Raw genomic sequence first — 27287 nt, 5'->3', positions numbered from 1 at the left:
CCTCTGTATGTTTGAATATGGTACAAAACTTTTTTTAGTTGAATAAAATGGACTAAATCTTATTAGACAGATACTCTGAGAATTACATATAAGCTGAATGAGGAAAGAGTGAGTACATTACCTACTATTTTATTAAACTTTGTATCTATGTTTGAATGTACCAGATGGTTATAATTAAAGTGCAACTACTTAAAGATGTCTTGTATGGGCTGTAATTATTATATGGCAGCAGAACGGGGTAGATATTTGTTGTGTACATAGTTTCGCATAGTCAGCGCATACACAACTATCCCAATAGAGCGCGCCCCGCTGAGCACAACAGCACAGGCGCAGCGCTCGTCCGACTCCGCACTACAAGATGGCACTGTCTTAGAGACGGACCAAATTCTGCTTCCGCCGATACACGTATTAATATGTAACGCAGCCAATGAGATTGCTGCTAACGTAGAACCTTTTCTCCTCGCGGATCACACTCGTGCAGTCATACCTGAACACGCGAGGTATTATAACGAGTGTACAGACCTCCGATTAGTCAGTCTGCATTAGTCTGTAGTCAAGTTTCAGTCTGCGCCTAATAAGATTACCATATTCCTGTACATAGCCATGAAGAGAAATGTATAGACACTTTGTCAAGTATCAGAGATATTTGAGAATAAGATTAACATACCAAGACCAAAGGAACTTCAGATTGTCAATTGTAAATAGCATCCAGAACCAAGTTATTTTTATGCTTGTTATTATTTTAATAAATGAGTGTGAAAATTAATCAAGTTCTGTTTAAAGTAGGTCACCGTCAATCTGTTACTCTAAGCGTGCCTGTGGCATTTCTATCATCTGACCTAATGCCAGAAGATAAACATGCCACGATAAGACCACGAGACATATTGCTGACACTCGTCTACTTCGTTAGAGCGACAAGTCAAATAATCTGATGGTGTGTGTACCGAAGGTCTTACAGTACGCACACCACAATATTCTAATTCATTAATGAGGAACTGATTTACACTTGGGAAAAAAAAGAAAGAAAGAAAAGTTCTGATTTTGGCTACCAGAATGCTAGAAATGACACATAAAAATGTTTGCACATGTAGTGGAGTAGAACTGGACATGGGCAGAAAAGGTCAAGAATGTGAGAAAGACATAATGTTGAGTTTATTATTAACTGCTGCTTCCACATGTTGTTCAATATGAGTACCAAAGATGTTGAAAAGATGCCGCATCCATAAAACAACATGATCAACAGTTGCTCACAGAAGTTTCAGTGAAATCTGAGCAATGGGTTCCTGTATACTGTCTTTCAGGTCAGTAGTGGTCGAATATGTCTCAGGTAAATGGGTTCATTTACACTTCCCCAGTACCAAAAGTCCTATGGATTCAGAGCAGTTGATCTTGCAGGCCACACATCTAAAAAAACCTTTGGAGATAACACATCCATGGAAGACTGCATTACGCAGATCTTTTAACTGGGCAAGCAGCAGGAGGCGTTGCCCCCTCTTGTAGGAAAACAGTGGTTTCCATGCAGATGCGCTCTTCCCAAGCACAAATCACATGCTGTACAAGGAAAGCTCGATAACATGTGATGTCACATTACACCTGAGAGACCCTCTGGGTGTATTCTTAACACCAAAAAACAGACTGAGAATAAAGTTGCTCGTCAATCCACACTACACAACCAATTATCACAAATGCACTGATTACTGTGGGATGGACAATTCTTGAGACACTGCATTAGCACTAGCAATATCAAGTGCATGTGCTGCATAGTCAGTTACAGCACCAGCAACCCAATCAATAACCTGCACTCGGATAGTTGGGTTGGGTTGGGTTGCATTTGGATAAGATGCCTTCCTCTTCCTCATCTTCTTTAAACCATTTAATGACATCGGACCTCTCCTCAGACTTTTCAGTCAGATATACTCTCCCAATAGAGCATTACAATTGCTCCATTTGCATAAAACAGTTTCACTAACTGTGCATGGTCTCCCTTCTTGATAGCTAGTGTGAATCAGTTCTGCATATCTACCACAGTTCACTCCTGTACAATAATTACAGCCCATGTATGGGCTTGTAGTATATTCTTAGGTTCCTTTCTATACTAGTTCCTGAAATTTTGTGAATAGGCTTTCACGAGATAGTTGGCATCTAACTTCATGGGTTGGAAAATTCAGCTTTTTCCATATTTCCGTGATGCTCTTCTTTTGATCAAACAAACAAACATGCGATCATTCATATGCTGCCCCTCGTTGGCTCATTGTATATGTTCAGTTTCCCCAGTTGTGTAATTAACTGACATTTAATTCTAACAAACATTACAGAGAGTGACACATTTTCAATATGCCTTCAATGTGCCACTGTCTTGAAAATGCATGCTTTCATGACACAAGTTATGATATAAAAGTAGCAAAATTTGAAAATTCTTTCACCATCAATGTGACACTTCCTGTCATGCTCTTACAATAATCATACCAATAATGACATGTTTTCCAGATAACCAATGTGTTGGTGCTTTGAAACAGCATTTATTCCTAAGTTATAATATAAAATCCACCAAATATGGACTTCAACTGATTAGGATTAAGCTGTATTCTGTATAAGATATGCCCCCAATGCTCACACTAAATAGAGGTTAACCTGCACTTGTTTTGGTGCAACCATAACTACTACCTGTTCAAAAACCGTCAGCTGACAGCAACAGTTCCAAGCATGTTGACTGTCTTATGTAAATCTGTGTGGGAATTATTCAAAACACATCCTGATAATTTTAAGTCAGTAACTATCAACTGAGAGACGTGTTTTAATATGTATTTTGGGGCAGCTGTGCCTAAGAACCTTTAAGTATGAGCTGTGGCTAGTCCTATCTCATATGGGTCCCACACACTTAAACAACATTTTAGGAAGGATTGCATTAGTGTTAGGTAAGCAATCTCCTTTGTAAACAACTTGCATTTTCCCAATACCTTATGAATGAACAGTAGTCTGCCACCTGCTTTACTTACAACAGTGCCTATGTAATCATTTCATCTTATGTCCCCACAAATTGTTAGACCCACGTGTTTGTATACATTAACTGATTTCAAGGGCGACTCTCTGATATTGCAGTCACAGTATTTAGTTCACTGTTAATCGAACCATACTGAAACATTCTGAACCATTTACGTGGCATATAGATTCCTTACCATGCTATCTATCTGACAACAAGAAGTACTGTTAATTAAAGGTTTGTAGTATTTTCAATGTAGATTAAAAAGGATTCTGAAAGAAAGAATGATCTGTAAAACTAATTTAGCTCCCACAGTTTCATCTCAGTAATTAACTCGCCAACAGATGTGAATAAAGTCAGTTAAACCATGACAATGTTTCTTAAGATCAAAACAAAAAATAGCTGTATTCACTGTAAAAATTGCTCTCTGATAATTATGCTCAGTTAATTAGAATAAAAAATATAGTGCCTTACAGTATGGATTCTGCTTAGAGAGAATCAGTTAGAAAAATAAATTACTCCAGAACAAAAGTTTTTAAGAACAGTTTATAAGAAGGATAAATTCATAGTGAACAAACTCCTGACATAAACTTTAATCTACTCCATTATAAATTAATATCAATATTTATTTGAAAATAGTTTTCCTCATTACTAATCAAAAAGGACATTAAACAGCCATAACAATGGTTCACTAAGGGGATAAAAGAATCTTGAGTAAGGAAAAAAGAAATGTATCTGTTGACATGAAGTAAAAATCTTACAGTAGTTGCACACTACAAAAAGTACTCAAAATTGCTAATGAAAGTTATTAAAAAGAAGAAACATGCATATTATATCACAAACTGTAATTCTGATGATAGTCTTGAATCTATAAAAGACCACAGATAGGATAAAACCACAACTGGCTTGAATGGAAGAGTTACAAATGTTTAGTCATAGGTAGCACGTATGATTAATAATCATTTCTTAAATGCAGCTGAAAAAATATGAACAAGCAGTTAAGCAGAAACATCAAAGCAATATGTTGTAAAAGCAAATCCCACAAAATTCTCTCATGTGCATTTCTCACGCACTTCTCCCTCCAAAATGAATAAAATTTCAAGCTCTTTTAAAAATAAAAGATCATCTAGATTTGACAAACTGCCTGTTGGCTTGTATCTCGGGTTTTTCGGCTGATGTTCATTTGATGATTCATTAGTTTGTATTAAGTTATATGGGAGCAAACTGCTGAGGTCATCGGTCCCTGGGCTTGTACATACTTAATCTAACTTACACTATCTTATGCAAAGGACAACACACACATCCATGTCCAATGGAGGACTCAAACCTCTGACGGAGAAAGCCACACGAGCCGTACAGGGTGCCTTAGACTGCTTGGCTACCTCGTGCAGCACATCTGATGATTTTCCTTACATTTTGCCAGCACGAGTGGTGCCATTGTCAAAGTTTCACTCTCCATTGCTGGTGGTGGCCTTAAGACGATCTCATGGCTGCAGGTTACTTGCACCTAGCGTGCTAACGTCCAAGGGCTTCTCCGCAGTCTTTCCTGGTGTGGTTCTTCTTTTGCTACCTGCAACGTTCTGCAGCACAGGAAGCCTGGATCCGTTTACTTTGAGGCTTTCTTATCGAAGCTATTCTCGTGTTTGTGAATTTCTCTACCTTCTCTGAACATGCAGGTGTGATAGCTCTTCTTTGCAACGTTCTGCAGCACAGGAAGCCTGGATCCGTTTACTTTGAGGCTTTCTTATCGAAGCTATTCTCGTGTTTGTGAATTTCTCTACCTTCTCTGAACATGCAGGTGTGATAGCTCTTCTTTGCAGCCAGAACTCCCATGTCAGCGAATTTTACTAGGTGGCCGGTCTCACACAGCGCGTGCTCTGGCATGACCTGCCATGCCACAACCTGCAATGTTGCTTATATTTTGTGATCCTGGTACTGATTGATCATCTAGTCATTCCAACATAAACTTTTCTGCAGGTGTATGGTACGCAATATATTCCCAACACTGAATGTGGGTCCCTTTTATTCTTTGCCTAACTGAGACACTCTTTGACCTACTTTTTTGGTTTGTAAATAGCCTTTATGCCATGCTTGGCACCTTTTAAACCTAAGGCGTGTTACAGATATGTCAATGAGACCTACGTTGTGTGAAGCCATGGTAAGGAACAGCTCGGTGACTTCTTAAGACACTTGAACAGCCTCCGTCCCAACATAATATTTACCAAGGAAGTAGAAAAGGACAAAAAATTACCATTTCTAGATATGCTGGTCACAAGGGATGGTGAAAACTTGGGACACAGTGTGTACTGAAAACTGACACACATGGACTGATACCTCCACAAACTATCAAATCACCAGCCAAGCCAGAAAAGAGGCATGATTAATATGCTCATAATGCGAGCAACCTGAATATGTGAGCCGCAGTGCCTCAGATGCGAAATGCAACACCTTTAACATGTTCTGAGGAGCAATGGGTACTCCACAAGTTATATTAAAAGTGTAACAGAGTCAAACACTCAGAAAAGTGATACATCAGAAAAAGAAAGTCGGGTACAGGCTTTCTTATTGAAGTTATTCTCATGTTTGTGTGTTTCTATACCTTCTCTGAACATGCACAGTGTACAGGCTTTCTGCCATACATTGCCAGACAGAATTAGCCATATATTGCGCAAGCACAGTGTAAAGACTATTTACAAACTGACAAACGATGATCAAAGAGTGTCTCAGATAAGCAAAGGGTAAGAGGAACCTACTTGCAATGTCAGGAATATACTGCATACGATGCACATGTGGAAATGTTTACGTTGGAATTCCTGGATGATCAATCAAGACCAGGATCACAGATCACAGAATATAAGTGACATTGTAGGATGGGACAGGTCGAGAAATCGGTCGTGGCCGAGCACACGCTTTGTGAGACCGCCCACCTAGTAAAATTTGCTGACTCAAAAGTTCTGGCTGTAGAGAAGAGTTAGCACATCCACTTGTTCAGAAAAGGTATAAAAATACATGAACAAAAGAATAGTTTCAATTAGAAAGAAGAAAGACTCAAGGTAAATGGATCCTGGCTTCCCATGCTGCAGTGAATGAATGTTGCAGGTAGCAAGAGGAGAACTACACTGGAAATGAGCACGAGAAGACCTTGGGCATTGGCGCACCAGCTACATGTAGACTGTGTCCCCGAGTTCAGCTCCAGTCCACCACCAGCAATGGAGGGTGAAACTCTGATAATGTCAGCCACTTGTGCTGGCAAAATATCTGGAAAGTCATGAGATGAACATCTGCCAAAGAACCTGAGACAGAAGCCAACAGGCAGTTTGTCAAAAAGTGGCCATTAAAGCCTTAACAACTTTGTCATCTAGATTTGATGATGTTTCCAACAGAATACTTAAGAGTTGTCCCCACATGATAAGTAATGTCTTTTCTGAACTTGACATTTTTCAAGAGCAATTGAAGTATGCCATTATTAAATCCCTCCACAAGAAAGGTGTGAGGAGAGATGTAAACAATGAGCAACCTGTTGCACTACCGGCACCATTGTCCAAAAAAATTGAGAAGGACGTATACTCTACCATGGTATCCTACAATAACGTCCTTAGTAGATTACAGTTTGGATTTTAAAAGAGTTGTTCAACAGAGAACACCATTTGCACTTTCACTCGAAAAATGTTACAAATATTAAGTACCAATAACATTATAGCATTGGCTGATATTATTTGTGGCCTATCTAAGCTATTTACCTTCATAAATCACAATATCCTCCTACATCAACTGAAGGTTTATGGAATAAATGCTATAGTTCACAAATGGATAAATTCCTATATAATTAATAAACACGAGAATCCCATACAAATATGTGTTTTTACAGGATCACTGGATATAGGAGGGGAGTCAAATGAAAACCTTAAATTTGTAATAACAAATCAAAATTTCGCACCGTTATCCTGTAAGTTGGTAAGTGTGTTACAAACAGCGTACAGAATGGCCTGTAGATGGCAGCATAGTGCAGATGCACATATATTGCCGCAGTATCAGTATAAAGATGGGCACCCCACTTGCGACTTGCACCAGTGTTCTGTTATTCGGTTTTTTCGTAGTGAAGGTGTGAAACCTATTGAGATTTATCTATGAATGAAGGTTCAGTACGGTGATGCATGTTTGTCACAGCAGCAAGTCTATGACTGGAGTATGAAGTTCGCAAATGGTGTGACTTCAGTGGAAGATGCTCCTCGGCAATGTCAGGCACAACGAGTTGTGACACCACAGAATAATGCAGCAGTTGAAACCATAGTGAAGGAAAATTACTGAGTGACACTGAATGACATTGCAGCATGTTTACAGAGTAGTCACGGCGCATGGTTGTGCGGACTACCAAAAGAATTTTTTTCTAAAGGAATTTTTGTACTTTGTAAGTGGTGGAGGACTTGCATTGAGCATGGGGGAGATTATGTTGAAAAGTGATACAGCTTTGTAGCACTTCTGCACAATAAATAATATTTAAAAAAATATTTAAGGTGTTCATTTGACTCGCCCTTGTAGCTTTGACTGACGATGTATCCATTTAATTACTTTCTGAATCCAAATATGTATACTTTTTCCATGGGTGTTTGCATCTTTTGACCTTTTTGATGAAAAAAACATGCATAATTCATATATAAGAAGAATTTCAAACTGACTCCATATTTTTAGATTTCCAGAAGGCTTTTGACACCTTACCGCACAAGCAACTTGTAATCACATGGCATGCTTATGGAATATCATCTCAGATACGTGACTGGGTTCATCATTTCCTGTCTCAGTGCATTAGCATGGAGTAATTGATGGTAAGTCATTGAGTAAAATAGAGCTGATTTCTGGCATTCCCCAAGGCAGCATTATAGGCCTTCTGTAGTTTCTTCTTTGTGTAAATGATTTAGGAGACAATACGAGCAGCTGTCTTAGGTGTTTGCAGATGATGCCATTGTTTATCATCTAGTAATGCCATCAGAAGATCAAAAACAACTATAAAATGATTTAGATAAGATATCTGAATGGTGCAAAAATTGTCAACACACAGCGGAAAGTGTGGGATCATTCACATGAACGCTAAAAGGAATCCATGAAACTCCAGTTACACGATAAATCAATCAAATCAAAAGGCATTAAATTCAACTAAATACTTAGGAATTACAATTATGAACAAGTTAAATTGTAAAGAACACATAGAAAATGTTGTGTGGAAGGTGAAAAAAAGACAGCGCATTATTTGAACAACACTTGGAAGATGCAACGTGTCTACTAAAGAGATTGCCTACACTATGCTTGTCCGTCTTCTTTCGGACTACTGTTGAATGGTGTGGGATCCTTACCAGATAGGATTAACGGAGTGCATTGACAAAGTTCAAAGAAGTGCAGCATATTTTGTATTATTGAGAAATAGGAGAGAGAGTGTATGGACATGATACAGGATTTGGGGTGGACATCATTAATACAAATGTGTATTTCATTGTGGCACGATATTCTCAAAAATTTCAATGAGCTACTTTCTCTTCTGGATGCGAGAGTACTTTGTCAACACCAATGTTAAAATAAGGGATATTAGAGCTTGCATGGAAAGATACAGGTGTTTGTTTTTTCCGTGAGCGGTTTGAGAGTGGAATAACAGAGCATTATTGTGAAGCTGAATCAAAGAAACCTCTGCCAGGAATTTAAATGTGATATGCAGAGTAGCCATGTAGATGATGCAGAGGTGTAGATGCAGATGTAGACTCAATGTCAATTGTTGAGGAATTCCAAGGAGACCTCAGTCATGCCCTTGGGAAAGTGAGAGATGATGCAAAGAACAAATTGGACTGTATCGTAAACAACAACCCAGATTATGGATTTTTTGTTCTATGAACAAGGTATTTTGTAGTGAAAGCATGAACGAAAAAGTTGACCTGACACTGTCACAAATTTGTTCATTAAAATTTGTGCCTATAACTTCTTGTGATGTAAAGAGGTCACTTTCTGCTCAAAACTATTTTGACTGGTAAGTCAGGAAACTCACAGAAAATGATTTAGAAATGTTAGTTGTTAACTGTGCAAAACGGGGAGTGAATTAATAAATCAGGAACAAATAATTAATGATTGTGCATATTTTAACATAGTTTTCACTTGGTCATGCGTGTATTGTAGTTTGATGGTGCATGAATGCATTCATTTTCTGAGATTTTATAGCACGTGGAATTCTAATCTTTACTGATAACTAATGACAAAGACCCTAATGCTGCCACAGATTGGTTGGGCATTACATAATATGAAGATGCAAAATAATGAAACAAAATACATAAATGACACTATAACACAGTTTGAATTTTCACTACATACTTTTTGCACATGCATTCTAACATGCCCAAAGAAATAAAACATTGGTACCTGACACACCACAGTGCTATCATAAAAACTGTTACTAACCATGAAAGATGCTGGGAATATTTCATAGAAAAGTGTTCCTTGCCACCATTCATGCGCCGGCTTGCAGCTTTTGGGTATGCTGACCATAATTGCAATGACAGCACATGCGGTTGCCACAATTAATGACATAGCTCCCAAAAAAGAAATACGTCGAATTATTCGCCAGTTCCAATTGAGGAATGGATAATCCTTTGCTGATGGTGATACTGCCAACTGAATAGCAGACAAAGGTGACTTGCCTCCATTTTCCTGCAACAATGAAAGAAATACATGATAAAATCCAAGGAATCAGAATATAGATAAGGCTGATTGTAAAATAAAAGAAACCAAAATGTACATTAAAAAAAAAAAAAGACCAATAGTGAAATACCACCTCTTCTCTGTTGCGGAATTGGCCACTGAATGATGTGAAGCTCTCCATAAAGTATAAATTTAAACTTATTTCTTAATTTCTTTTCAAATAACTTTTTAAGGACTATTATATTTCCATGCACCAAAAAACAGTAAAACATTGCTTCACTCTGAGCTTCAAGTATGAAGTTAATATTTATTAGAGCATAACATTTGGAGATGCTAGTATGTAAATAAAAATCAAAACAGTCAAAGATACGAGATGAAACCTAAATGATAAAGTATTAACACAAAACAATGGAACTGTCAGTTTATCTTTTTATTGATTCATCATGATCCATAGGTATTATCATCAAGAAGAATCCTCAGGTGTGTGGAATAAATCAAAGGTTTCATTGACAAAGAGAAGTAACATTTAGGAACTGCATTAGTAATTAACTATTGTTACACAGCTACAACTTTATTTAAGCAACATTTTATACAGCAAAAAGCAGGAACACTGCTATTTTTAAATACAGCTGCTATTATCTCAGTTTTATAAAATAGGCTGTTAATGTTTTACTTCTTGTCAGCCTGCTGGACAGTGCTGGCATGTTATTCTTTCATATTTCACTATGCCACATGTGCTTGTATGCAAGCTGGGAGTAGTAAATAGCTTCTTGTTTCTGTGTGGCAGGACATACCTGGCAAGGTAACACATTGCTATGCATTCAAATTGTCTATGTTCATGGGCACACCAGGTATGCATGCCTTGTGGATGGAGGTGCTTGGATACAGATACCTGATCATCTGGACAGCTGCCGCCTGCCTGTTCACAATAGTGTTTGGTCGTGGGATCGATTCTCACTCTATCACACATAACCCATTTGTCAGCCAGCTGTATTACACCAGATATTGTCCTTGTTGCAGCCTGAAGATGCTCACTGTGAGTGTTGAACGAGGCCACAGTGACTGATAAGCCAGGAAATGGAATAAAAAGGTGTGAGACTATCTATGTCAAGAAAACAGCTTTATTTACAACATAATGGAGTTATGAGATAGTTCCTAGCTACCTCGACTTTCATTGAAGCAGTATTTGCCTGATAATATTTGTTTATTACCGGTGATTTGTTGTCTTGTTTATCTGAGGTGTGACACTATGCTATTTATCTCATTACTTTACTCTTTGTGTTAATCTTGCAAATATTTTTAGAAAGTAGGCTGAAACAGAGAATGGTTAAGATTAGAGATCAGGTGGAAGATGCTTGTAATGAAAGTAATTCAACTGTATTGTACTGTGAATGACTAGCAAATTTCAACTCTTATGTTAGAGAACCAAAAATATTAAAGGGAAATTTAAACCAGACACTTGCAGCTGCAACAGTATCTACTGCTGACAAAAATGTACAAATACCCCTTTAGCAGTGGTTTCAAGTTGACAAGCTCCTGTGGTTTCACAATCTATGACAAAGGCAGTTAATCTGGTAGTAGACATTTCTTAGAGCAATTTTAAATTGTCTTTTGCAGGCAAGTCAAGTTCCCTGACGAGTTCCAAGTGCACATGAAAAATAATATGTCAACAAGTTGTACTAAATGAAGAAGTATTTTTGCTGTGTAGTATTTATAGTTTTGGCATTACAAATGCCATGTTACCCCAGGGAACAGCTTTTACAAGCATCCAAGAGTTGCCAAATAAATAAAACTGCACACTGAGGAAATGGGGTAACAAGAAGGAACAGGCGGACATATAGAAGAGTACATGTAAATAATGTAGACATCACAACCCCTTAAAAACATGAAAGGTGTGTCCACATCTACCTCAGAAGGATAGAAATTTGTCATATTCAGTATTTGAAGGATTTAGTACAGTTTACGAGGAACAAGGGGATTTGCCTACTACAAATTTGATGCGTGCTAAGATTCACACCAGAGACGCAAGGTCAATTAGTATTCCAGAATGAGATTTTCACTCTGCAGCGGAGTGTGCGCTGATATGAAACTTTGCTGGCAGATTAAAACTGTGTGCCAGACCGAGACTCGAAATCCCGAACCCACAGTTTTAATCTGCCAGGAAAGTATTGATTAGTATTCTTTATCATTTGTAACCTGTTGTTGAAGAGAGGATTTGGGAATAGTTGAACACTGGGACAATACAATTGTCATGCCGGCCTTGGGCCTTGCCTATCATGATTATTCCTAAAAGTAGATAAGAAGGAGGAAAAGAGTACTGAATATGCATCAACATGAGAGTTTTGAACAAAGTAAGCATGTCAGACACTTATGCACTCCCAAGAATTGACAAAACATTGGGCCATTTTGGCAATTAACAATATTTCTCAACTTCAGATATGAGCTGATTATCAACAGATACCTATTGCCCCAACACATCATGAAAAAACTGCATTTGCAGTGTCATTGAGGCACTAAGAGTATTTGAGGATGCCTTTCGGATACAGCAACATTTAATGGTCTGTGGATATGCTGGTGAGGGGATGGAAACCTTCAATGTCCCTATTTTTTTTACACAACATCATTGTGTTTTCCAGCTCCCTAGAGGAACACATGCAGTGACTAAGGGCTCTCCTATCGCACATACAAAATAAAAATCTCAGTCTGGAATAAGGTAATGTAAGTATTATTTTGATCAGGAGAGTTTGATCTGATCCACAGTTAACTGGCACAGTAAAAGAATTCCCTGCCCTCATAACATGAAAGAATTACAATCTTTTCAGGGCTTGCAAAAGTTTCTTTGTTTTGGAGTATGCCAAAACTGACACCAAACTGCTAAAGGGAGTAGTAATTACAGGGACCCCTGAGTGAGAAACATCCAGTGAAAATTGAAACGAATTCTAACCCAGTCACCTGTTTTGGCATTCCCCAATTTTTAGACACCACTTATACTCTCCTGTGACGCCAGTTATTGTGCCACTGGGTGTGTTCTTGTCAAGTTCATAAGGAATTTGAATGCCCTATTGGGTACACGTCTAGGCAGTTTAACCAAGGTGACCTTAACTACAGTGGAATAGAGAAGGAGCTATTAGCTCTCGTGTACAGAATAAATTATTAAAAATGGTACTTACATGGGAGAAAGTTTAGGGGTGTGACTGATTATGCCACACTGATGTGGTTATTGTGCCGCAAGAGCTCTTGTAATGAACTAACTAGATGGGCCTAGAAGTTAAGTGAACATGACTACTCGGTGAGGCACAAGCTAGGAGAGCTTCACTGAAATGCTGATTCCTCGAGTTGGAAAGTTCAGTATACACAGGCTGACAAAATCCTGATAGCTGAACTAGAGAAAGAGCAGTAAGAGGATAAGAAATGCAAGCAAATTACAGCATTGCCCAACTTTGGGGTTGTTGATAAAGTATTTTATCATAAAATACCACAGGAAAATCTGCACGTTATTCCAAAAGCCCTTAGAGAAAAATTCTCCATCTGTTACATGGTAGTACATAAGCAGGCCACTGTGAGAAGAATGCAACAAAGGCAAGCATAGTCTCACTGTACTGGTGGCCTACTTGGTGATGTTGAAAGATAAAAATGGTCTCGTGTATCATCTGCGCAAAGGGCATAATATGTAAAACCAAAAATTCCTCTCCAAACACTTCTAGGAGACACTAAACCTTTTGACTTTGTTGTCCCTGAAATAGTGAGACAATTCCTTTCTTCAGCTCAAAATAGTAAATGTTTTATCAATTATTGGTTACTTTCCCCATTTCTTAATTATGGCTCATCTGGGAGATGTGACTGCAGCAACAGTTGCCAAAGCTTTTGTGATGTAATTCAGTTTGAATTTGGAAGCCCTGAAATCATCAAACCAGATGAAGAAAGTTGTTTCTTATAATCTCTTTTCACATAGGTTTGCAAATTATTAAAAATCAAGAAGGGGTGAACTACTCCATCCAAAAAGAAATGTCTGCATAGAGCGTGTCCATAAATATATTCTCAAAATGATGTCATATCACATGAATCAGATCCATACGCACTGGTACAGACTGCTCCCCTGCATTGTGTCATCATAATACTACAGAGCTTGAATCTATTGGCTGCACTCCGTTTGAGGTGGTATAGGGGTGCAAAATGCATTCATCATTCAGGTTAGATACGTTTCCTTCAGATATTATTGCTACAGCAATGAAACAGCTGCTCCAGTGCTTGAGATCTGACCAGGTCAGATACAGGTAAGTTATGCCATTGCTGTTGCTAGCCAAGTTAAATAGAGTCAAAAGAACTTGAGACTTCCAGACTACAAGCCTTGACAATAGGTGTTGCTTAGGACTAAGAAGCTCATCCCTCTTAGGGAAGGGACTTACAAAATGTTATGACTAACCTCATGAGACGAGGCAAAAGGAAGGAAAATTAGCATTTTAATGTCCCGTTGGCAATGAGTTCATTAGAGATGGAGCACAGGCTCAGACTGGGAAAATATGGGGAACGAAATCGACCATTCCATTTCAAAGGAACCATCCCAGCATTCGCCTTAAGTGATTCAGGAGAATTACAGAAAACTAAATCAGAAACAGCTGGAAGGGGATCTGAATCACTTTCTTCCCAAATGCAAGTCCAGTGTAATCAATGCAGAAGTATAGCTGTCAGGCAGTCATGGAACACTTTGACTGACTGCAACTTTATTAGAGACAATATGACAGTGACAAACAGAAATCAGCTTACACAGCACTCAAAACTCAAAAAACAAAGTCATGTGCCCTGAAGCCACACACTAGTTGGCAGTGTGTTTACGTGCACCTCCGTATCACCTTTGTTCTAAGGACTGAGCAGCTATCAGGTGTGAGAGAAAGAGACTCAGATAGTTATTGTTATGGTTTCTATTTGATGAATATGTCCCTTTTAAGTTTGATGCCTGTAGTGAATGGAATCAATAATTTTAGCTTTATCATACAATGGTCAATATAACGAATTACTATGCTTTAGTAAATGTACTAGTACAGAGTTCAAAAGAGCACAGTATAGCTTTGTAACAACATACACACGTTAGTGGAAATGTTGGAGAAGGATGTGATGCCATGGAATACTTCTGTAGTGGCAGCCATGAGAAATGACAGCCAACGAGACTAAGCTTTCGTTCAACTAATGGGTTTTTTGTAAAGGAAACGGCACTTTGAATTCTGATCTGCTGGCAGGAGTAATTTACCAACAGCTAGATAATAATACAGCCACTCATAGTATTCTTGTGATTTCTACAAAGCCTTGTGTAATACAGTACTTTTCAGTGTATCCACTGCTTTCCTCTTTGTCTGGGAGGGTACTTATAAATGACCCAGATCCATGTGCTCCTTGAGCTGAACCTTGACTCACTGATATCAATTATAACCAGGTAATCCCTTTCTGCTGCAGCCCTATCTTTTGTTGAGGATGGAGGGAATTGTGTTGTGCTTACATTTGCAATCCATTTGGTTTGTGTGCAGGAGAAATGTCAAAAATTTATAACACAGTTACAATGATTTTTACATTAATAAATAATAACACTATAAGGATATTTCTTGGAATATCTAACACATTGTATCCAGGGCAAAATTTCCAGTTTGTCCTGCGTGAATTCATCCACTGAGTATTAACACTTCAGTGTCAGTACCTCATATAGCTTTCTTTTAAGTGAACCTAAATTCATCTGCATCAACTTGTTCCGTTTTAATTTATTACAAATTTTCATTCCCATGTAATGAGGTCCCTGGGCATACAGTTTGAGGCAGTGGGTAGGGAGCATAAAATTTTCTTCGTTTCTAGTACCTTTTCACGGTTTCCCTCAAATAATTCATGCCTGGTCTACAAAAATATAATAATCTCATATATGTACAAGGATGGCAGAGTTAATATTTTAAGTTTCCTAAATAATGGTTGACATGGCTATTTTTGATTTGCAGTGGACATATTTCGAATGATTTTTTTTCTGTATTTTTTAGTATTCACACTATGTTTCTCGACTTACCACAAAGAACGATATACTATACCTCATAAAGGATTTGAAGCAGCTTGTATACATTACTTTTCATGTGTCCATGTCAGCTGCAGTTTGCTGTTTGCTGCAAATGCAAAGCTGCTCAGTTTGTTTGCCAGTTATTCAATGTGTGCCTGCCAGCTCGAATTTTTATCTACATTTAAACCTAAGAATTACATTTACATTAATACAGAATTACATTCACATTAATAAATAATAGCAGTACAATAAATAATAACACTATAAGGATATTTCTTGGAATATCTAACACATTGTATCCCGGGCACAATTTCCAGTTTGTCCTGCGTGAATTCATCCACTGAGTAATAACACTTCAGTGTTAGCACCTCATATAGCTTTCTTTTAAGTGAACCTAAATTCATCTGCATCAACTTGTTCCGTTTTAATTTATTACAAATTTTCATTCCCATGTAATGAGGTCCCTGGGCATACAGTTTGAGGCAGTGGGTAGGGAGCATAATATTTTCTTTGTTTCTAGTATCTTTTCACGGTTTCCCTCAAATAATTCATGCCTGGTCTACAAAAATATAATAATCTCATATATGTATACGGATGGCAGAGTTAATATTTTAAGTTTCCTAAATAATGGTTGACATGGCTATTTTTGATTTGCAGTGGACATATTTCGAACGATATTTTTCTGTATTTTTTAGTATCCGCACTATGTTTGCCGAGTTACCACAAAGAACAATATACTGTTCCTCATAAAGGATTTGAAGTAGCTTGTATACATCACTTTTCATGTGTCCATGTCAGTTGCAGTTTGCTGTTTGCTGCAAATCACAGCTGCTCAGTTTGTTTGCCAGGTATTTGATGTGTGCCTGCCAGCTCGAATTTTTATCTACATTTAAACCTAAGAATTTGACTGAGTCAACTTCTTCCATATCTTGGTTGTTGTATACAATCATAATCTGCTCACATTTTGACTATTTGGTTTTGAACTACATCATGTGAGTCTTAGATATGTTTAGATTCAACCCATTTAGCTGAAACCAAGTTTCTAAGGTACTGATCACAGATCTGGGATTTTTTCTGAATCCTGATCTTCAACTAAGACAGAAGTATCATCTGTAAACAGAACTGATGGGGAGCTAATATTTAATGGTAAGTCATTAGCATAGAAGAGAAATAGGACTGGGCCTAATATGGAGCCTTGTGGAACACCCTGAGATATTTTTTTTCCAGTCAGAAAAATAATGTGAGGCATTTGAAGATATGCTAACTCTTTGCTTTCTGTTGGGTAAATAGGACTGAAGCCGTTGTAGGGCACAGCCGCTAATGCCATACTTTTCAAGTTTATAAACAAGCAATGCATGGTTTACAGAATCAGACCTTTGTGAGGTCACAGAAAATTCCTGTCACCTTATTTCTCTTCCCTAATGATGTACTTATTTTCTCAGTGAAACTGTTCCCCTGATGAAAACCAGATTGATTGTCTAGAATAACAGCATACTTTGCAAAAAAAATTTTGGATTTGTGCAACAGCAAGTTTTTCAGATATTTTATATGGGACTGAGAGAATCAAGAGAGGATAATAATTTCCCATGATCTCTCTTGATCCCTTCTTGAAGAGTGTTTTGACTTCTGCATATTTCAGTACCTATGGGAAACAGCCCTCTTCAAAACATAACCCAACTTGTCAGTGAGACTATTTTCCCAGACAGCCACAATTTCACGTATGGATTGGTTATCCAACAGTATTTCTATTTTCTACTACAGTATAGTATAACTACTCCCCTTTTTGATTGTGAGACCAAAATCCTTGGTTTTAACAACTGTATTTTGTTGATTGTAACTGATTTTTACATTAACGTCAAGCCTACAATTGGGCTAGTTGAAACATTGTCAGACAGATTTTTCCCAACCAATACAATGATACTTCCAAGGTTTTTCTATAACTATAAATATTTGTACTACACTATCTTTCTGGTTTTCCACTGAAGAACACAAAACAGATGCCTCAGGTAGTAGAAATCAATGGGAATATACACAGGTGTTTCTTAGTGGAATTTCCAACATGTATTCAATTGCTATTATGCATACCAAGCTTATAAGCACACTAGAAGCTACTGTAAGCTCAGAGCTGTCACCAAATCAGCTGGCTGAAAACACCACTCCTACACATGCAAGTGTCATATGTCACTATCAAGCTATTGTACCTCATTCAAGCTCACCTCTTCTGCCTTTGCTATGCATTGTTGTAAAATCTCTAGCTGCCACATACTCTCATTTCACTTTTGCATGTTTTCTATTTGCTATTTTAAGTCTTGAAAAATCCTATCGATGTTATTAATGAAGGAATTATATTCCTTCTTGATCACATACTTGTGACAAAGCAGAGAAATTACTAGACCAATATCCGAGACTCAGATTGACAACCACTTAGGTAGAAGGTTATTAACGAAATTGTTTTGATACGCCAAATGTACTTAGAGTCTCCTCACTTCTTCTTATCATTTTGAGAATCTTAATTTAGATTCTCTGGCCCTGAATGTGTATCACTGTATGTTGTCTCTCCTGTTATTGTGTCACTAATTAATTAGTTTGTGATATTACTGTAGATATTAAGCAGAGAGATAGATTGTTTTAATAGTGATTATCACCAGCATATAACAAGTTTCTTGTGGTGGCCATTTTTGCAGCAGCTGTATGCTAATTGCAGTACTTTAAGAGGAAAATGCCTTTTTGCTTGCTGCACATTAATTTTTTTTATTTAACTTTTGCACATATACATGTTTCACCTTACTTACGAGGCATCTTCAGTGGGTGTCCTGATGTTTTATAAAGCAATTTCATTTGCACATATAGGTTATAATTTGCATATACAAGTTACAGATTTAAAACATTTCACTGTTATACTAAAATGGAAAGGGACTTACCATTCAGCATCTAATTCATTGTTTATAAGAGAAACAGCTTTCTCTCATGTGGCAAACTGGTTGAAAGCTTGCAGTTTTCTTGGTTCTCACTCTGTAAACAGTTGACACATGAGAGAAAGCTGTTTGGTTTATAAACAACAGTGTCTGTGTATGTGCGGATGGATATGTGTGTGTGTGTGTGTGTGTGTGTGTGTGTGTGTGTGTGTGTGTGTGTGAGTCTATTGCTGACAAAGGCCTTAATGGCTGAAAGCTATAATCTTTTTGTTGTACCTACTGAGTCTCAGCATCTCCGCTGTATTGTGAGTAGCAACCTTCCTTTTCTATTATTATAACAACGTGGAAAGGATAGATAGATCCCAATACTTGGAGACAGTGGCCGTGTGTGTATTTTCTGTTTTGAAAGAAGCACTTTGCCTGGAAGCTTCAATATTTTAGCAATCTTTTTCATTGTGCCTGTCTCCGATTACTGTTTCCTCTACGTGGTGAGCAGCAATCGATACTTTCTGTATTGTTATTGTACTTATGCATGTTTATTAGAGTGATATTTGCAAAGTGTGACACCACATTTCAATTTGTAACATGTATGTTAGTTGTATGTTTTACTTTTGTTAATACATATAGACTGGGTTAATTTTTTTTTAATACATGATCAACTTGCTTGTTCAATAAAAATTTGTAGTCCAGTATAAGCCCAAAAATTTACATCCCAAACAGATCTTTGACAGAATCTCATCAATTGTAACATTTTCAAATTAAGAGAAACAACGTACTTGGCATACAAATGCAGCCACATCCGGTCCCTTGGTTAGGTGTGCGTAATGATGAGAATTTAGAAGTTGTGCACAGACAGTGGATTCATGCAGAACAGAACTGCTTGAGGAAGATGACTCCAGTGTTGCCGCTACTCCTGGAAATGCTCCAGATGGACCATCTGAAAAATGTTAAAACAGTATTATGAGCTCTGATTTAGAGGTTGTCACCTTAGTTTGTATGCAAATATTTAATCTCTCTTCAGTATCTTTTATGTATTACTATTTTCATGTCACACTGCCTTCTTTCCTACATTTCTGACAATGCAGCTTATGGTTTTGAAAGCATTAAAGTGTGGACTTGTGTGTGCACTTAGTTTAGACATAATTAAGTGCTAGTATGTGTGTATATACATTATGATATGGTCAACATCTATTAAGTTCTACTTCAGTTCAATTTTTTTGGAAAACATACTATTTACACATGTACTTCTTTCACCTTCTATGGCTGGGCTGCTGTCATGTGCAGGTACATTGGCATCATTCATAGCAGTGAAACCTGGTGCACCATCAAGACCTGGCAGTGATGATGAAAGCTCTGGGTCAGTAATTGATGGACTGATTTGATGCTCATATGCCATACCTGTAACAAAGGTTTCTGCATTCAATGAAAAGTTATTACATACATTTTAGGCCATATCTTTAGTCACACACACACACACACACACACACACACACACACACACACACACACAATGGAGGAATCTAGCTCAAACTGAGTTAGCAGAGAGTACTTTTTATTACATCAATACTAATACATTTTCTTTTTGCGCCATTCTACAATACAGCATGAAATGAAAATATGTGATAAATATACCATAAGATAAAACATTTAATCTTTCACTAACATTTGCTGGCAAAACAAGAAATGGCCCAAGCTCTACCTTAGCAGACATGGCCCAAATAGTAGCTGAACAACACACAAGTGGCTCACAGCAAACAGTTAAAGACTCACTCTCACAGAGATTCACATTATTTGATTTCAAACCTGTGAAATTGGCCTCCTAGTACCATGAACACACATTAACGGTCATCTGCTGAATGAAACAGATGAGATGATAAAATAAAAAGTTTAATTTATATGTATTACCAAATCCTTGCCTTATGTATGATGGTACTGTGCTGAAAACCTTTCCACTAGAATACAGGATCCCACTCTGAAATCTTGAAAAGTATCGTATGTTTTAATTTTGCATCTTTAAATCACAGCTCCAATGGTGCAGATTGTTATTAGTATCTATTGTCATAAGGGAGTACAGGTTGTGAGCAGTGAGTGTAAGAACCTAACATCTTTGAGCAGACTTTTGCAAGATATGGAGTATTCTCTTTGCACATTATTGTTACAGCTTGGTTTTGCTGCATAAACATTTTATTCAATTATATTTAATTCCCACAGAAGAGATACACAAACAAGGCAAAGTGAAAATAAACAAAATAAGCTAACATCACTGTCTTCAAGTCAGTACAATGTGTGAAATGTCTACGTGCAAGACATGCCGAACTGAGTTGCTTGATTATTCTACACTGAATAGTCAAAGAAATTGGTACACCTGCCTAATATCATGTAGGGCCCCCATGAGCACACAGAAGTGCCGCAACATGACGTGCATGAACTCGACTAATGCCTGAAGTAGTACTGGAGGGAACTGACACTATGAATTTTACGCGGCTCTCCGTAAATCCATAAGAGTGCGAAGGGATGGAGAACTCTTCTGAGCAGCACTTGCAAGACATCCCAGACATGCTCAATAATGTTCATGTCTGGGGAGTTTGGCTGGCAGCAAAAATGTTTAAACCGAGATAGTTTTTCCCGGAGCCACTCTGCAGCAATTCTGGACGTGTGGGGTGTCACACTGTCATGTTGGAATTGCCCACGCCCATCGGACTGGACAATGGATGCAGGTGATCAGACAGGATGCTTACGTACGTGTCACCTGTCAGAGTCCTATCTAGGCCCCATATCACTCCAACTGCATACGCCCCAACAATTACAGAGCCACGGTGTAAAGCTTTGTGTAGTAAAGTCATCAAGGGTGTACAAGTGGGCCTTCAGCTCTGCAAGCCCATATCGAAGATGTTTCATGGAATGGTTGGTACACTGACACTTGTTGATTGCCCAGTGCTGAAACCTGCAGCAATTTGCGGAAAGGGTAGCATGTCTGTCACGCTGAACGATTCTCTTCAGTTGTTGTTGGTCCCATTCTTGCAGGATCTTTTTCCAGCTGCAGCGATGTTGGAGATTTGATGTTTCATCAGATTCCCAATAATCGTGGTCCACTTGTGAAATGGTTGTACAGGAAAATCGCCACCTCATTCCTACCTTGGAGGTGCTGTGTCTCATAGCCCGTGCACTGCCTGTAACAGCACGTTCAAACTTACTTAAATCTTGATAACCTGTCACTGTAGCAGCAGTAACTGATAATATCCAGAGTGAGGACAAGATATGTGTATGGTAACTTTTGTTAACCTTACAGCAAACTTCCCAAAAATATAAAAACAAATACTGAGCTCACAACCTCTGGAAAATCATTAAAGTCATATTTATAGCAGCACTGCTTTTACCCTATTGGAGAATTTTTAAGTGTGTATTATTTGTAATTTTAAATATGTATGCATAGAAGTCACTTTCATGTGCACTCACATAAATTGTCTTGTCCAATGTCTTATGGACAAACTGCTTTTGTAGGTTCAATAAAAATACTACACAATAGTATCAGTGAGTTACTTTTGATTAGCTGAAATTGCATATGAATCCTTGAGTGATTATAATATAAATTGTTTTCTTTGGACTAACAATATGCTTCTTCTGTCCTTATTTGGGGTGTGACTGCTAAGGCTGAGTTTGTGTTCTTGAGTCATACAATTGTACCATCAGCAAGCATTACAAGTTCTGAGCAGTGTTTTGGTCACTGGAAGATTACTAATGTAGGTTAAGAACAATAATGGAATTAGTAACAAAACTTGTGAACTCCATATTTTATTTTACTTCATTCTGGATTTAATGACATTCCTGCATTGTAATAAAGTATGATCATATGGAGTATCAGATGAAATATGTGACTGAATTGATGATTTCTTTGTAGGGAAGACACAGTATTTTATCTTGGATGGAGAGTCATCGAAAGTAACTTTGGGTGTACCCCAAGGAAGTGTGTTGTGCCCCTTACTGTTCATGTCATATTTTAACGATCTTGCAGATATTATTAATAGTAACCAAAGACATTTCACTTAAGATGCATTTACCTACAATGAAAATCAGTCTGAACAAAGTTTTACAAATATTCAGTCAGACCTTGGTAACATTTCAAAGTCATGCAATGACTGGCAGCTTGGTTTAAATGTTCAAAATGAAAAACTGTGCACTACACAAAAAAGTAGTATCCATGAATATGATATTAGTGAATCACAGCTGTAATCTGTAAACCAAGCAAATACTTGGGTGTAACACTTAGTAGACTCAGTCATGGTAAAGCATGTAGCTAAACTAACACTAAACTCCACCTGAACAGGCCTCAGAAGGTCCAATGGTACCAACTGACTGCCATGTCATCCTCAGTTGATAGGCGTCACTGGATGCAGCTATGGAGGGACCTGCAGTCAGCACATGGCTCTCCTGGCCATTGTCAGTTTCTGTGACCAATGCTACTAGTTCTTAGTCAAGTAACTCTTCAATTGTCCTCATAAGGTCTGAGTGCACCACACTTGCCAACAGCACTCAGCAAACCCAGACAATCACCCATCCAAATGCTAGCCAAGCCGGACACGGCTTAACTTTGGTGATCTGATGTGAGCCACCACTCCAGCAAGGACACTGGCAAAGCAGGTAGCAGATGTTGTTTTATTGGTAGGCTACTAGGGAAATGCAATTAGGCCACAAAGGTGATTGCTTACAAATCACCTGTGCAACCCACCCTAGAAAGTGCATGGGACCCATACCAAATAGGACTGGTAGGGGATACTGAACGTATACAGAGAAGAACAGCATGGTGGTCACAGGTTTGTTGAACCCCTGGGAGATATTGAAAAAACTGAACTGGTAGACTCTTGAAGATAAAGGGAAACTATCCTAAGAAAGTATACTAACAACATTTCAAGAACTGCCTTTAAATGATGATGCTAAGAATATACTACAGCCCCCTTTATATCACTCCTAAGGGGGTTATGAGGACAAGATTAGTTTACTTACAGAAGGCAACCATCATTTTTCCCATGATCCATACATGAATGGAATGAGATAAACATCTAATAGCCAGCACAGTGGAATGTACCCTTTGCCATGCAACAACGATTGCAGAGTAAAGGCGTAGCTGTATAGTGTTACGGTCCACACGAGTAAAGGCCTTGACAAGGCCACAGGATATTCCCACAACATAATTGCTGTTATTTAGATTTGCCAAAGGGTTGTGAGAACATAAGGTGCATTTTCTTACAAAAACCTCCATAAAATCCAAAACACTAGACTTTTAGCAAATTATAGTTACAAATGAGTGTGGTTCCTATTGTAGATTACTTTGTAATAAATGGTTGTAAAAACCAAAACAAATGAAATGAATGTGTAATTAGTGGTAAGTTAATTGTTACTTATTTTCATATTTTGATATCACTACTTCATACTTAACATAGTCAGAAAAATAGAACTGGAGTTATTGACTGATTCACTGCAAAGATAGCTTAAGGATAGTCCTAACAAGCCAGCAAAAGGTTGCAATAGCCAGAAGAATGAAAACTTTGTTGCAAATGATCTCAATGTTTCATTGTATCTGTTGTAGCTGCTACATTCACCTCACTATTTTTAATAGTCTCTTATTTAATAGTGCCCCAGATTCTTCATGATTTTCTTGGACAGAGCAGATGTTCCAGGTGGTCCCATACACATTGTACCAGGGGCATATGTGGGGACTTTTCTAGCCATGGGAATACCTCAATGTCACACAGACAATTCTTAGAAGCCAGTGCCATATGTGGACAAGCATTATCCTGATGAAAAAAGGCACCACAAAACTGTCATATGAGAGTGTATCCAGGACAAACTGAGATGCAATTGGGGTTCCCTCAATCACTAAAAGCTTTACCTGAAATCAAACCAATTGGCTCCTCATAAAATGACACCACGAGTAACATCGCTGTGCTTTTCCAAAACACTGGAGGCATGAGACCTCTCTCCAGGCTGCTGCCAAACTCACCGAAAATGCTCATTTGGAGTTGTGCATAACCTTGACTCATCGATGAACACAATGTGGTGCCATTCATCAGCAGCTCATGCTTCCTAGTCACAGAACCACTCCAAACACAGCTGTTTGTGTTGTGGTGTTAATGACACCTCATACAAATTGGATGGTAATTCTCTAGTCCAGCTGCTACCAGTCATAGCTGGGTGCAAGACCATTAATCATTAATTAATGAAGATAAATTTTCAAGTAATGGATTAACTTTTAAGTTAATTCTGAAAAACGGTAATGGACTCTTTAAGTTACCTTTCTTTAACTCTGTTAATCGTTAACTAGGTACCTACTATTTATGACAAAAATGATGCCATGCCACCTGCATAATTCATGTTCTGACAACTTCAGGTCATGTAGGTGTGCAGCTACTCTAGGGTGTGTGCAATTGATGTAAACAATCAAGTTCAAATGGTTCAAATGGCTCTGATCACTATGGGACTCACCATCTATGGTCATCAGTCCCCTAGAACTTAGAACTACTTAAACCTAACTAACCTAAGGACATCACACAACACCCAGTCATCACGAGGCAGAGAAAATCCCTGACCCTGCTGGGAATCAAACCCGGGAACCCGGGCGTGGGAAGTGAGAACGCTAACCGCATGACCACGAGCTGCGGACAAACAATCAAGTATGAGTGAGAATAACTGTAGGTGTTGGCTACTTGTTGTTGTTTGTTTACAGAGTTTGCATTAAGTACTACTTTTTGTTAGCTGATTGACAGTGGGAGCTAAATTGTGGAATCAGATTCTAGCTCTACAACTGACAAAAATCTGTGGGTGTGTTTAAATGATTACGTTAATTTTGTATCCGGATCAAGAGAACAAATACTTTTCGACTGTAAACTGAGATTGTCTAAAAAATAATCTGTAAGAGCTTGCATTTTTAGCCTTAACAATTTGAAACAACACACAAAGAGAGCACATGAATTTCGTTATTTACATTTTGAAGAAATAATGCAGGGTCCAGTCAATGAAAGCCAAAACAAATATCAGTCTTGGGCATTCAGATATCAACAGCAGAGCCAGTGGCAGTAATCTGCTTAAAATCGTATGACAGAGAAGCATTGGAGAATCTTTTAACGTTGAAGCAACTGGCAGAGGTGTGTCTCAAGCGAATGTAGACCAGTGCATACTAAAGTTTGCTGATAGAAACATGATTCCTTCAAATGTCCTTGAACTGAAGTCATTTGAGAAACTGATAAAAACTTTAAACCCCAGCAAAATTTCAATTTCAAGCAGGTAATTGCGAAGACGCATCATTGATTCAATTAATGCAGAATCTTATTAAGGGAAATATGCACCGACAATCAGATGCTGTCTTTTCCTCCGGTATTTTGATTATCCCACAATTTAATATTGATAGCTAAATAATTACAAAATAATACCTAAACTTCCGCATGCAAAAAATTTAAACAATGGTAATGCAATTGATTCATTTGCTCATTTTACTATACCCACAACATAAAGTTAACTATTACAAGTTAACGATTAACTTCAACTTCCAATAAATTCCCTGCGAAGCAATGCTTTAATGTTTAACAAATTTAAATTTTTTAGTAATGTCGTAACGATCAGTGAAGCTAACTTTTGTGATTAATGTTGCCCAGCTATGCTGCCAGTCTCTGACGAATTGTGTGGAAAGACACACAATATTGCAAAGAGTCCATTATTTGTTCTTGGATGGCAGGCACAAATGTGAAGGGGTTCTGAGGTGTTTGGTACACAATATGGCAATCCTCCATTGTGGTGGTCAGGCAACGTTAATGGGAACCCTCATTAGTGTACCTACTCTCACATTCACATGCAGTCTAACAATGGCCCACTGCCACATCCGAACACCCTCAAATCTGAACACTGCTTGATTCGAGCAGCTGGCCCAATGGATACCAATTATTAGGCTCCTTTTAAATTCTATTAGGTGCTGACAATGCTGTCTCATGCAAGTAACAGCATCTCCATGTCCTTCACAGTCCTTTTTCTACATCTGAGTCAGTTCGTGCCCCACATATAGCCCTACTATGCCTGGAAGAATGCTAAAGACAAACAGTACCAATGCACTCTGGTGGCCACTCTACCTTTTGCAGAGGATTGCACCTCTAATCATTTTGATACCAAGTGCTGGCATGTATGTGTATCATGTTAAATTGACATCCGACCATGTCATCTGGGTGCTTCACTATCCTTTGAATTAGATAGATCTTTATTTTATCCACTAGACATTTTAAGCCATAGTGTTAACCATCTTCCTTCTTGTGTTTTGAAAGAAATTATTACTGAAGTATTGTAGAAAATATATAAATATGAGGTTAATATTTCATCTAATCTGTTTACTTTGTACATCTCATCCCAGTGTTAGACCTGTGATTGAGTCACGGGCTGTGAACCAGTTTTACAGTGTTTATGTATCACGACATAAACTTGGTCACTGATGATAGTTGTATCTAAAAATTGATTAATGTCTTCTTGTTGGGAACTTTATTGCAGAAAATATTTAAAGTTGGACATCAGTCAGCACCATTTACATAGAGATCAATATTAAAAGCTCATCACAAATAAAAGATCTTCAGTTAAGTCTGTATAGCATCATTAATCATCTCTGTGAATGTTTAAGGACACTTACAATATTTTCTGCTGAGAGACTGTAAACTAT

At 38.0% G+C, this 27287-nt stretch overlaps 1 protein-coding gene and 1 long non-coding RNA gene across 3 annotated transcripts in view; both read right to left on the bottom strand.

Moving 5' to 3' along the window:
• Positions 1 to 27287, bottom strand: part of LOC126277888 (neutral and basic amino acid transport protein rBAT-like) — an 81794-nt gene that overhangs the window by 34241 nt on the left and 20266 nt on the right. For both annotated transcript variants that reach the window (XM_049977438.1, XM_049977440.1), the window contains exons 3-5: positions 19853 to 19996; positions 19375 to 19535; positions 9416 to 9664 (exon numbers count right to left, since the gene is read on the bottom strand). In XM_049977438.1, coding sequence (XP_049833395.1) covers positions 9416 to 9664; positions 19375 to 19535; positions 19853 to 19996 — 554 coding nt within the window. The remainder of the gene's footprint in view (positions 1 to 9415; positions 9665 to 19374; positions 19536 to 19852; positions 19997 to 27287) is intronic.
• LOC126277889 (uncharacterized) lies at positions 10328 to 16301 on the bottom strand. Its single transcript, XR_007550615.1, has 3 exons — positions 15718 to 16301; positions 10819 to 10966; positions 10328 to 10717 (listed from the first exon to the last, which is right to left on the bottom strand). It is a non-coding gene; the product is annotated as an uncharacterized LOC126277889 (long non-coding RNA).

Source organism: Schistocerca gregaria, chromosome 6 (genome assembly GCF_023897955.1).
Source record: "Schistocerca gregaria isolate iqSchGreg1 chromosome 6, iqSchGreg1.2, whole genome shotgun sequence".
Taxonomy (NCBI): Eukaryota; Metazoa; Arthropoda; class Insecta; order Orthoptera; family Acrididae; genus Schistocerca; species Schistocerca gregaria.
The sequence above is the reverse complement of the archived record's forward strand: the minus strand, read 5'-3'. Positions and strand labels throughout refer to the sequence as shown.